Here is a 13,478-nt window from a genome sequence, read left to right as displayed (position 1 = left end):
CTATGACATAGCTGACTGGCATCCCAGCTCTGCTACTAATTTTCTGGGTGACCTCAGGGAGGCTCCTATATTCTCCGAGCCTTGCTTTCTCACTTAGAAAATGAGGGAGTCCCTTAGATGCCTTCCACCTCTGGCTTTTACTGGCTTTATAGATCAGGGGTTGCAAACTCAACTGCCTACAGGGAGGTAACACTTATTTTATATGTAAGACATATATTCATATGTTTTATAAATATATCATCTATAAAACATATTATATAATATATAATATAGATTATATGCTCTCTCTCTATATATATATATTTGACCTATGTTTGTCTCCAGATGGAAGGTAACGTTTATATGCAGCAGATTGAGTTCAGGAAAATGTGTCTCAAGAAACACATGACCCTCCTTGTCAGTCTTTCCTTTCCCATTTTTGAAACAAAGAACAGTTTCCTTGTTATACAATGGGAGACAACAGCTGAGGTCAGTAAGAAGTGGTGAGAGGCTGGGTGTGGTGGCTCATACCTGTAATCCCAGCACTCTGAGAGGCTGAGGTGGGTGCATCACCTGAGGTCACGAGTTTGAGAGCAGCCTGGCCAACATGGCGAAACCCTGTCTCTAACAAAAAATACAAAAATTATCTGAGTGTGGTGGCGCATGCCCGTAACCCCAGCTACTCGGGAGACTGAGGCAGGAGAATTGCTTGAACCTGGGAGGTGGAGGTTGCAGTGAGCCAAGATCGTGCCACTGCACTCCAGCCTGGGTGAAAGAATAAGTCGGTCTCAAAAAAAAAAAAAAAAAAAAAAAGGAAGTAATGACAGCCTCAGTCTCGTGGCAAGGCAGGGTCTGTGGAAAACTGGTGAGCCAATCCCCACTTAAATTAAAGGGGGCAGATATTACTTAGTTTCCACTGATTGTACCCATGCAGGAAAACAGAATTAGTTTCGTCAGATTTGCTGATTTTTCAAAAGAAGCCAAAAATCTAGATTTTTATGTGGAATCTCCCTGGTTTTAAATATTGGCAACTCATTCAAGTTGAAAAACAAATACTATGTGGGCCAACCACAGTAGCACTAAAACACGTGTGTTGAGTCTGTTCCATGGAATGCCAATGTGTGCCCTTAGCCAGGGGTCTTTGAACTGGAGTTTCCAGCATTGCCCAGCGGGTGGGGAGGGAACTCCATGAGCACTGCCTGTCCTTTGGCCACCAGTGACCCTGTGCAGACTTGGCTGATGCGATACTTTCTGCTATTTAACACTAAAGACTTTTGTGGAGTCTTATATTGTGGTTAGTAAGTTTCCAAAGAGAGTAAGTGACTTGTTCAAGGTCACACTGCTCATTAAAAAGAGTCAGGGCCAGGTGTGGTGGCTCATACCTGTAGTCCCAGTACTGTGGGAGGCTGAGGTGGGAGGATTGCTTGAGGTCGGGAGTTCAAGAAGAGCCTGGGCCACATAACAAGAACCTGACTACAAAAAATTATGAAATTAGCCTGTGTGTGCTGTAGTTCCAGCTACTTGGGAGGCTGACGCAGGAAGATTGCTTGAGAAGTTCAAGGTTGCAGTGAGCTGTGATGGCGCCACTGCACTCCAGCCTGGGCAACAGAGTGAGACCCTGCCTCAAGAAAAAAAAAAAAAAAAAGAGGGGGAGAGAGAGACAGAGAGAAAGAGAGAGATAGGACCTAGAACCAGACGTTCAAGCCAGCCTTGATTTTCTTCTTATACTCACCCCACTGTTCTTTTATGGGTCTGAGTTGCACTTGCGCTTCTCAGCGTTTGTGGTCATTCAAGTATTGATCGAGTGCCTACTATGTGCTAGGCACTGTGCTTGTGGTGGAAAAGTAGTTGATGATGATGGTGATGATGAGGATGACGACTACTTCTCTTTCCTCTTTGTCAACTAGCTGTTCCTCTAGAGATCTTCGTGACTCACTCCATCACTTCATTCAGGGCTCTGTCCAAATGCCACCTCCTGAGAAACCTTCCCTGACTGCACCTTCTAATCTCCCTCCTGCACTTAATCTCCCTCCTGTGTTACTCTTTATTTGTTTACCTTATTTTATTTTTCTTCATACCACATGAAATTTCTTGGCATTATTTATTTATTTTTTAAGACAGAGTCTTGCTCTGTTACCCAGGCTGGAGTGCACCCACACAGTCTCAGCTCACTGCAACCTCTGCCTCCTGGGTTCAAGCGATTCTCATGCCTCAATCTCCCAAGTAGCTGGGATCATAGGCACCCACCACCAGGCCCAACTAATTTTTGTATTTTTAGTAGAGATGGGGTTTCACCATGTTGGCCAGGCTGGTCTTGAACTCCTGACCTCAGGTGATTCACCCACCTCATCCTCCTAAAGTGCTGGAATTATAGGCATGAGCCACCATGCCCGGCCAGTATATTTATTTGTTTATCACCTGACTTCCCCCCTGGAATATAAGTTCTCCAAGGAGATGAATTTTCTCTGTTTTGGCCATTTCTGTATCCTGAGAGCCCAGAAGAGTGTTTGACACATGGCAGGTACTCATTATATATTTGCTAAATAAATAGCCAAGGACTTGCTCTGGGCAAGGCCCTGGGATGAGTCCTTTGCACAGAGGGATCATTTCATCTTTCCAGTAAGTCTCTGAGGGAAGTGCTGTTACCCCATTTTGCAGAAGAGGAAATTGAGGCTCAGAAAGGTAGTGACACTGGCCCAAATCACACAGTTGGGGCACAGCAGAGCCAGGATTCAAGTCTAGTTTAAAGCTTGTGCCTTTAGCTACTGCTGTAGACAGCCAGCGAATATCAGGTTGAGCTACAGTGGGAAATCCACATAGTCAGAGATTGTGCTTATGAGAAATAGCAGCAAAGGCATGGTTGGATGGGAAAACAATAAAAACCATGGTAGCTAACGTTAACTGAGCGCTTGGCATGTGACAGACAGTCTGATACGCACTCGCCATTTAATCTGCATTACATGGGACCCTGCTCAAGGCCTTCTTCCTTCCTCTGTCCCTTCACTTTTTCAGACCTTTTGTACTTCTTTAATGAAATATTTTATCACCTGAAGGCAGAGGGTTGGGCCACCTGCCATGTCTGGTTGCCTTGTCCAGTTCTGGGCTTAAGTGTATGTTGCATTTGGCCCAAGAATCCCCTCAAGGTATATGATACCTGCACCGCATGTAGATACCATGGGCTGCATGCACCTGTGGGCTGCATAAACCTGTGGGCTGCGTATACCTGTGGGCTGCATAAACCTGTGGGCTGCATATACCTGTGGGCTTCATACATCTGTGGGCTACATACACCTGTGGACTGCATACACTCGTGGGCTTCATACACCTGTGGCCATATACACCTGTGGGCTGCATACACCTGTGGGCTTCATATACCTGTGGGCTTCATACACCTGTGGCCACATACACCTGTGGGCTGCATGCACCCGTGGACTGCATACACCTGTGGGTTTCATACACCTGTGGGTTTCATAGACCTGTGGACTCCATACACCTGTGGGCTGCATACACCTGTGGGCTGCATACACTTGTGGGCTGCATACACCTGTGGACCGCATACACCTGTGGGCAACATGCACCTGTGGGCGGCATACACCTGTGGGCTGCATACACCTGTGGACTGCATGCTTGCTGGTAGAGGGATTTTATTAAGTAGCTTTTATTATCTTTATTTCCTGACTATAAAATCTTGTTTTAGGTAAACCACTGTGTAACATTTGGAAAAAGCTCAAAAGGAGAAGCAAAATGTCCATAACTGCTTGACCAGGAACTGTCCTGGAAGATGGCAAACTGCCTTAAAGGAGTCAGACCCATCTTCCCTGCTTCCCTGGTCACAGTCTGCCAAGAAAAGTCCTATTTCAGGAGTGATTACCCCGCACCAGGCATGGGTCTAAGTGTGTCATATACATTATTTGACAAATATTTACAGAGTAACCATCAGGTGTCAGGCACTGTTCTAGACCCTGGGGATGCAACTATCAGCTAACTGGAAATGCCTCATCTCCCTGCAGATCCATCATTGTCCTGGTTGGTGTTCACAGGAAACCCCCTGGTTCTGTAATGTGCCATGTGCCGGCTGAGGAAATGGGGCTCAGGGAGGCAAAGTCACTTGTCAAGGGCACGCAGTGAGCCAAGACTGAGGACGGTCTGTCTCCAAGCCTATGCCCCCAACCCAGGGATGTCACACTACCAGCCACATGCCAGGTCCAACCCACCACTTGCTTTTGTAGATAGAGTTTTATTTACAACCAGGCCCACATGTTTAGGTATGGTCTCTGGCTGTTTTCATGCCACAGTGACGGAGTAGTGACAACAGAGCCTGTCTGTGTGGCCTGCAAAGCCTCAATGATTCACTCGCTAACCCCTTGCAGAAAGTCTGTTGACTCCCCCGCCCACTGTCCTCACCGCTGCAGCACTGCCGCTTTCGAGGAAATAAAAATCATCCCATCATTTCAGGGCTCAAAAATACCCTTTGTTTCTATTTTTCTAAATGTCCTTCCTCTTTTTCTTTCCTCTCTGTGCATGTTCCAGTACAAAGAAAACCTTTTCTCTTATAAATGAGGGTAAAAATAGCTCTTGTGCCGAAGGGCTGTTGGGAGAGTTAAGTTATGTCCTGCATGTGAAGTTTTTTAAAACTCTCAAGCTGTGGGAGAAAATTGTTTTCACTGGGAATAGAGCAGCTCCCCTATCACAATGCCTGTGCACTCTGTCCCTCAAGCTCCAAGCCAGATGCTGGATCCACCACTTGGCTTCCTGGGGACCCCTGAGTGTCCCCAGTAAGATGGGGCTGCAGAGCTGGTGGCCTCTGCCTCAGGCTGAGCGGCCCTGAGTGTGTTCTGAATCCCTCTCTCTGCCCAGCTCCCAACACAGAGACAGAGCCCTTGCTGACCTGGAAGAAGGCCCAGGAGACAGTGCCCTGGAACATCATCCTTCTCCTGGGAGGGGGCTTCGCCATGGCCAAAGGCTGTGAGGTAAGATCCCCGGCCCCCCCAGCCAGCAGGAACAGCGGGAGGCAGGTGTGGGCGGGTCCCAGTGCTGGCTGCAGCACCAGGATCAGAGCAGGTGAGCTGCACGCGCCCTGGGGGCACAGCCGGTTTCCTCACCTGCCAAACTGAGATGATCATAGTTCATTCCTCACAGGTCCACACTCAGGACCAGGTGCTACAGAGAAAGAAAGGAATGAGTTACGACCTGGATCCTTAAGGAACTCATGATGGACAAAATATTAATATAATACTAATACTAATAATATTAAGACTCGAGGGCTCTGTGACTTAAGAGGAATAATAACATATTGTGCTCACCCAATGCCAGACACTGTTCAACATGCTTGTGGAGGCAGAAGGATGGCTTGAGTCCAGGAGTCTAAAATCAGCCTGGGCAGTATAGTGAGACCCTCTCTCTTTTTTCTCTCTCTCTCTTTTTTTTGGGACAGAGTTTCGCTCTGTCACCTAGGTTGGAGTGCAGTGGTACCATCACAGCTCACTGCAGCCTCAACCTGCCGGGCTTAATCAGTTCCCTCACCTCAGCCCCCCAGGTAGCTGGGACTACAGGGATGCCTCACCATGCTCAGCTAATTTCCTTTTGTATTTTTTTGTAGAGATGGGATTTAAAAAAAAAAAAAAAATTAGCCGGGTGTGGTGATCCCAGTGGAGTCATGATGATAATGCTACACTCCAGCCTGGGTGACAGAGCAAGACCTCATCTTCCCCACCCCCCGCAAAAAAAAGAAAAAGAAAAAAACATGCTTTACACATTAACTCATTTAAACCTCCCAACAATGCTATAAGGTAGATACCATTATTATGCCCATTCTCTAGATAAGGAACTTGAGACACAGGGAGAAAAAATACCTTTTCCCTAATGTCACACAGCTATGGAGTCAGGATTAGAATCCAGGCAGTTTGGCTCTGGAGTCTATGCTCAACCACTCTCATATAAGTACTAGATAGTAATATTAATTAGTTCATGGATGTTATTATTAATGTTATTCCAGAGGGCTTTGTGAGCTGAAAAGTCGGGACTGGGACCAGGGTGGAGCAAATGAGGCACAGGGAGTGCAGAATTTCAGGGAGTGCTCACTCTCCAGGGTGTGCCAGTGCGGGTCAGCCAGCCCAGCTCGGAGGCAGTGTGATGTCGGCATCCAGCTTCTGTCTCCATGGATTATCTCACTGAATCGCCGCACCAGCTCTAAGAGCTGGGTAATGGTTTTCTGCCTCTTTTACAGATACGAAAACTGAGACATGAAAAATTAAACAACTCTCTTAAATTCTTACAATTGCACTCTGCTTGGGAGCTGGGGTTCAAATTCTCCCTGATTTCACAGTCCAGACTCCAAATTGTTCACTCCAGAATTTTGCACATGCCAGCCGTTGTTCGAAGTGCTTTGTGAATCAAATATGACTCAGTTGATCTTTATAAACACCACTGAATCAGATACTATCACTGTCTCCATTTTAAAAATGAGGAATCGGAGGCAAAAGGAGGCTAAATAGCTCGCCTACATTTGCACAGCCAGGAGATGGTGGAGCCAGGATCTGAAACCACAGCTCGTGTGGCTGAGCTCCGTCCCATCCCTGAACGCCTCATAAACCGAGGCATTCAAAACCACAGCCAGTTAAGAGTCAGTCTGCAATTAAGGATAAGGGAAGCTGAAATTACTTCTTTTATTGCCTTCTCTTGTTAATTCAATTTTAATTTTCAGTTTCAAATGAAGTTACAATGTTGGACACCTGTTAACCGTGTATACTGGTCGGAAGCCCAGGCTTGGGAATCTCAGTATCTGGTCAATCTAGGCTCTACCACTCCATGCTGGGACACTTTGGGCAGGTTTCTTAACCTCTCTGGGTTCCTATTTTTCTCATCCATAGATTGAGGCTCAAAGCTGTTACTCTACAGGGTTGCTGGAGAAAATTTAAAGAATAACTGCCTGATACATATAGCTGATAAGAAGTGCTAAAAACTGCAGCACACCAGCTCATAAATCCTTATGCCATGGTTTCTACAGGTTGGGCTTTCAGGAAGTAGACTCCAGGGTGGAGATTCGCAAGTGTGGGCATCATTAGGGTTGTGCCCTTGGGGTCACTGTGGTAGGGAGAGGAAGGAAGCAGGAGAGGGCAGAGGGAGAAATGCAGCTGGAGGCAGACCCAACCCCACAGGACCACTGGAGCTGAGATGGCCCTCACCAGCAGTACAAGTAATCAGAGACAGCCAGGCCTTTGTATCCCAGCATGCATCTGTCTGGGGACACAAGCTGCCCCAGGTGCAGATATGGCCTCAAGTGAGGCTGCTTTTGGGGTCTGAGACAGCTGACTGCACTCCCTTAGTGGGGGCAACAAGACCTCCACTGACGGGGATCTGGGTGGCACATTCAGGCGCTCTGCACGGGTGCCCATTTTAAAATAAAATATGTTTTACTTTGTTTATTAAAAAAACACATAAATAACAGTACAGACTTCAAAGGGAACAAAGGAATAGATGAGTAAAAGTACTGTTATTTGTCTCCATTTTAGGACTCCTGAGACCCAGAGAAGTTAAGTAACTGGTTCTTGGTAACACAGCTCATTAGTAGCAGGGCTAAGATTTGAACTCATGTCTATCTGACTTACGCTATTGCCTCCTGCTGGGGGTGTCTTAGGGAAGGTTTTCTAAAGGAAGTGACATGTTATCCAGATCTTGAAGAAGTGTGCTGTACGATGGAACCAGACCATCTGGATTGGAATCACAGATTTCCCTCTTCTTAGGTGTGTGATCTTTGTCAAGTTACTAAACCTCTCTGGGCCTCAGTTTCCTCATCTGTAAAATTGGAATCACAATGGCACCCACCTGGTAAAGTTGTCATGATTATTAAGTGAGTCAATATATGCAGAGAAATGAGAACACAGCCCAGCACAGTTGGTTATTATGGTTAGACACTGAGGAAAGGGAAAATCAAAATCAAGAATCATGTGGAGGTTCATGGCTTGAGCAACTTGGTGGAAATGGTGCCATTTACCTCGGTGATCTGAACCCAGCCTGGACTAGAGGAAGGAGGCTGGATGAGATGACCCTGATCCAGAGGTTTCCCTAAGCTCCAGGAGTGGTGTGGGGGGCACTGGCTCTCAGTGGAGGCTGGGCTGCGGGATGCTGGGCATGCTAAGAGGCCACCCTGGCTCTGAGCCCAGCCCTGGGCAGCTGGCCGGAGTTTCTCTTCAACAGGGGCTTTGTGTAGTAGCTGTTCCTTTCCCCAGCCTCTGCCGTACCATCCCCTCCCCAGGCAGCCGCAGCCTGGCCCAGGAGCGACCAGAATGCTTATGGCACATCCTGGTTCCTGGCCCCTGCCCCACGCTCTCATCAGACCACAGCCTGGCAGCCTCCTGAGGATCGGAGGTCCCTGGATGCAATCCAGGGTGAGCCTGGGTGTGCTGACTCCCAGCGCTGGTTCTGAAGGGCAGGAAGCGTATCCTAGTGCTTACTCTGAGCCTCGGCAACTCGCTTAAGCCCACTTAGGGTCCTCACTGCAGTTTTCTTCTGCCGCAAAACCATATAATCATGACTCTGCATAGACTTAAACTCAAGTCCAAGGTTTCCCTTGGCCAACATGGAAAGTTGTATGGGATAATGTAAGTCCCAACACTGGCACCTACCTCTCTTCCCTCCTAACACCCCTCCAGTCTCCTTGGCCCCTTCCTCAGCCACATCAGACTCACATGCACCCCACAGCCTTTGCGTCTTCCCTTTCTCTGTTGAATTTTCATCCTGAGAGCTCTGAGTCCTCACTCTTCAGGTCTCAGCCCCTCAGAAATGCCCTCCCAAGCCCCTACGTCTAGAATAGCCTCCCACCCCAGTCCCTCTTCCTCTCATGACCCTGCCTATTCCTGTATACCACATCTACCCCCCAAATGATCCTGTGGGCATGTTTATTGATTGTGTCTCTTACTAGAATGGAAGCTCCATGAGGCAGGCAGAGATCGTGTCTGTTTTATCCACCACTGTTCTAGTCACCTAGAAGACACTGGGTGCATAATGGTGCTTAACACATCGTTGTTGCTATGACCTACAAGATGGGCTGCTTTGAAAATTGCTAACATAATGTATGGAAAGTACCCAGAAGAGTGGTGATATACCCCAGGTGCTCAAACTAGGAGCCATGCTCATCTTCACTATTATTATTACTGTTATTATTGCATTAACTCATTGATGAAAGGTTGATCTTATTCTGTTGGCACAACAAACTTACAAATATATTGTGGTGATAGAGGTAAGGAGAAAATGTGTATTCTCCCCATTTCTCATTTTCTGCCAGAAATCTGTCATCTTTATTATTGATACAGTTTCGCTGTGTCCCCACCCAAATCTCATCCTGAATTGTGTAGTTCCCATAATCCCCATATGTCATGGGATCTGGTGGGAAGTAATTAATCGTGGGGGCAGTTACCCTCATGCTGTTCTTGTGACAATGAGTGAGTTCTCAAGAGATCTGATGATTTTTTTGTAAGGGGCTTTTCCCCCTTTTGCTTGGCACTTCTTGCTGCCACCATGTGAAGAAGGATGTGTTTGCTTCCACTTCCACCATGATTGTAAGTTTCCTGAGGCCTCCCCAGCCATGCTGAATTGAGTCAATTGAGCCTCTTTCCTTTATAAATTACCCACACTTGGGTATGTCTTTATTAGTAGAGTGAGAGTGGACTAATACAATTATTATTACCCTCATTTTATTGGACAGACAAGCCTGACGACATGACTAAGATCCAGATTCTGAATCTTACTAGGGCACATCATATTATTTATTTGGGCAAATCACTGAGCTTTTTTGTGCTTCAGTTTCTTCAACCATAAAATGGAGATAATTGTACAGATGGTTCCTGACTTCACAATGATTCGACTTATGATTTTTCAACTTTGCAATGGTGAAAGAGTGATATGCATTCAGTAGAAAAGGTACTTAGAATCTTGAATTTTGATCTTTTCCCAGGCTATGATATGTGGTAGGATACTCTCTTGTAGATGCTGAACAATTATGAGGGTAAACAACAGAGATTCTACAGTGTACAGCATTGCCAGATGATTTTGCCCCAATGTAGGCTAATGTCTGTGTCCTGAGCACACTGAAGGTAGTAGGCTGGGCTAAGTTATGAATATTGAACTTATGCATAACAAACCTCCTTATAAGATGCTCCTCTACTCTATATCAAAGACACCAAGAAGAGAGGACCTGGTTGAAGTAAGAAAACAGGAGGAAGAGGGAAACACCCCTGCCAACTCAGTCTCCCCACCTCCCATCTTTGCAAGGTGGCCTTGGGTACTTCTGGTCATCTTCAAGGCCAATAAGGAACATTAATTTGACAACCACTGCACTGGGCAATTTCTGAGTTCCACCACTTCAGGCATCTTGTGACTTCATGCTACTAGTTATGGCAGGCACTAACCAAGCACCCAGCCACTTTCCTAGGCCCTTTATAGATTCACTCCTTTTCTCCCAACAATAACCCTCTGGGACAGGCACTATCATTATCCCTGGTTTCCAGATAAGGAAATTTTAGCACAGAGAGGTTAAGTGACTTGCCTAGGAAGTTAAGTGACAGCTAGAAAGGATTAAGCTGGGAAGCAAACTCAGACTGACTCCAGAGCCCCTTCTCTTCACCTTCTGGCCATGCCACCTCTGACCTTGGCTGTTGCTGGTCCCTGGAGTCCCTGGGAACACTGTGGGGCTGTGTGTTTCCAAGGAAACAAAGGTTCCAATTCCTAAGAATATGGGAAAGAGGCTGGGGCATGGGGGCTCATGCCTGTAATCCCAGCACTTTGGGAGGCCTAGGCAGGAGGATCGCTTAAGCCCAGAGGTTCAAAACCAGCCTGGGCAACATAGTAAGACCCTGTCTCTATAAAAAAATTACTTTAAAAAATTTAGCCAAGCGTGGTGGTGTGTGCCTGTAGTCTCAGCTACTCAGGACACTGAGGTGGAGGCTTGCTTGAGCCCAGGAGATAGAGGCTGCAGTGAGCTATGATTGTGTCACTGCACTACAGCCTGGGTGACAATGTGAGGCTCTGTCTCAAAAAAACAAATAAAATGGGAAAGGGCAGGTGAAGTCCCTTTAGAGTCCCCAGTAGAACCCTACGCAACAGGGGTTTCCTCTCTTAGGAAGCTGCCAGACCTCCCTCCAGTGCTGGAGCTGCACCAAGGCCTGTGTGGCTGCGGGGACGCTGGCTGGAAGCCCGGTCACTCAGAGGCCTAGCTACGGGGCAGCTCCTGGCTTCTCACTTGCCCGAGTCATTAATATTCCCTCTCTCTAGCCCCTCTCCATTTGATTGCGCACAGAGCTGTCAGGTCAGACTCTTTGTTAGAGCTGTGGCCTACAGGAAAAACCAGAGGTCCCATTTTCTCCCTGCAGCACTCTTTGCAGCTAGGGGAGGGGCTGTGGCCTCCACGCTGCCACTTACCGTATTCCCCAGGCTAGCAGACAAACTGCAGATGTACCAGAAACACCTTAGTCTTACGAGGACTCTTCTGGGGAAAAATATTTTTAAGCATTTATTATTCTTCCATTGAAGCTAACTTTTAAGTCAAATTGTAGGGGCAAGTGTACTATTTTATTTATGTAAAAACTGCCGTATTCTATTTTATTTATTTATTTATTTATTTTTTAGATGGAGTCTCGCTCACTCTGTCACCCAGACTGGAGTGCAGTGGCATGATCTCAGCTCACTGCAACCTCTGCTTCCCTGGTTTAAGCGATTATCCTGCCTCAGCCTCCCGGCTAGCTAGGATTACAGGCGTGCACCACCACGCCTGGCTAATTTTTGTATTTTTTTAGTACAGATGGGGTTTCACCATGTTGGCCAGGCTGATCTCACACTCCTGACCTCAAGCGACCTGCCCGCCTTGGCCTCTAAAAGTGCTGGGTTACAGGCATGAGCCATGATGCCTGGCCCTGTATGCTGTCTTCTAGAATTGATTATGAAATTTTTAAGTTCTGAGTAAACAAAGACTTTTCTATTAAACGTAAAAGTATATATATAAAGTGTCTTTGGTATACTGGGTTGATAAAAGGGCTATGGTAGCAATACATTGGATTCTGAATGTTAACGAACTAACCCAGCTCTGCCCTAGTTCAGCTCCAAAACCTACAGCTTTGTTCTAGGTCTAAGCAAACGGTCGCTTTATTGTGCTCTTACTGCATCACAGTTCCACCAGGGGGCAGCATTGAGCATATTTTGACATCCTCTGCTTTGCAGCTTTGTGGTTATAATGATGTGTTGGGTCAGTTATTTAAGGATGCATTTGATGGTGAGAGGACAGAGGTGTGGAAGAGTATTATAGATGTTATACACTGGTAAGTGGGTAACTTCTGGAGAAGTCAGCAGAGAGAGCACCCAAATAATTCTGCAGCACTGACAGGGGAGTGGAGTCTCGGTGAACTTCTCTACCCATCTCTGCCCTGGAGGACTGGAGTCAGCACTGGGCATTGCTCTTAATTTAGAGGCAAGGTGATGGATTGGTGTGTCCAGATGAAGATGCTGATTCGCAGGGAGCTTTGCAGAATCACATCATCTTATGGAGGTAGATGGGTGTCTCAGGCACTACTTTTAGGGACCCTGGGTAAGTCACAAAAACTTTTTCAGGCTAAAGTTCCTCATCAGTAAAACAGGGACCAATAATATTTTCCTTTCAGGATGGTTGGGAGGAGTCAAGGAGCTAATGCTGGCAGGTGCCTGGTCCCCTGTAAAGTCTCAATAATGGTGATTCTTATGAGAATGAATAATAATGCAACGTTAATATTTGTATTATCATTGTAATAATTATCCTTATTACTGTTCATATATATGTTCATATATACTTCATATATGTGTGTATATATACATATATGTTCATATATATGTGTATCATATATATATACATATATATATATTGCTTTTGAGACAGAGTTCCTGTCTCCCAGACTGGAGTGCAGTGGTGTGATCTTGGCTCACTGAAACCTCTCCCTCCCAGGTTCAAGTGATTCTTGTGCCTTAGTCTCCCGAGTAGCTGGGATTACAGGCGCATATGTAATTTTTGTATTTTTAGTAGAGGCGGGGTTTCACCATGTTGGTTGGGCTGGTCTCAAACTCCTGGCCTCAAGTGATCTGCCTACCTCAGCCTCTCAAAGTGCTGGGATTACAGGCGTATAAATACCATTATTGATAATTACATTGATTGTGTTACACTTGATGTATATCTGATACCTGTTTTATATATGATATATAGTAAATCTTGTATATATATTTCATACATATTAATATATTATTAAATAATAATTATAAAAATAATGACTATTTTATATAAGTGACTACTACTATTTGGGTAATTAATAACCTTCATTGGAGGGATGAAAAGTTTTACTACTGAGGGTCTGGTTTGATTTCCCTCTCCCACTTAAACTGGCGCTTAGGGGTGCTAAAACCAAATGGATTATTGGAGACCCAGGGATTTGGGTCCCTGGCCTGTACGAGATAGAGTGGAGAGCAGTTCAAGAAGCAGAGAGGCT

General features: G+C 46.1%; 1 protein-coding gene across 1 annotated transcript in view; it reads left to right on the top strand.

Annotated features, from left to right (window-relative positions):
* The window catches only part of SLC13A3 (solute carrier family 13 member 3), a 92,632-nt gene that overhangs the window by 70,405 nt on the left and 8,749 nt on the right, over positions 1–13,478 (top strand). Inside the window, exon 10 of the mRNA XM_010384168.2 lies at positions 4,837–4,949. Coding sequence (XP_010382470.1) covers positions 4,837–4,949 — 113 coding nt within the window. The remainder of the gene's footprint in view (positions 1–4,836; positions 4,950–13,478) is intronic.

Source organism: Rhinopithecus roxellana, chromosome 13, assembly GCF_007565055.1.
Source record: "Rhinopithecus roxellana isolate Shanxi Qingling chromosome 13, ASM756505v1, whole genome shotgun sequence".
Classification (NCBI taxonomy): domain Eukaryota; kingdom Metazoa; phylum Chordata; class Mammalia; order Primates; family Cercopithecidae; genus Rhinopithecus; species Rhinopithecus roxellana.
This window is presented reverse-complemented; position numbering and strand designations above follow the sequence as displayed.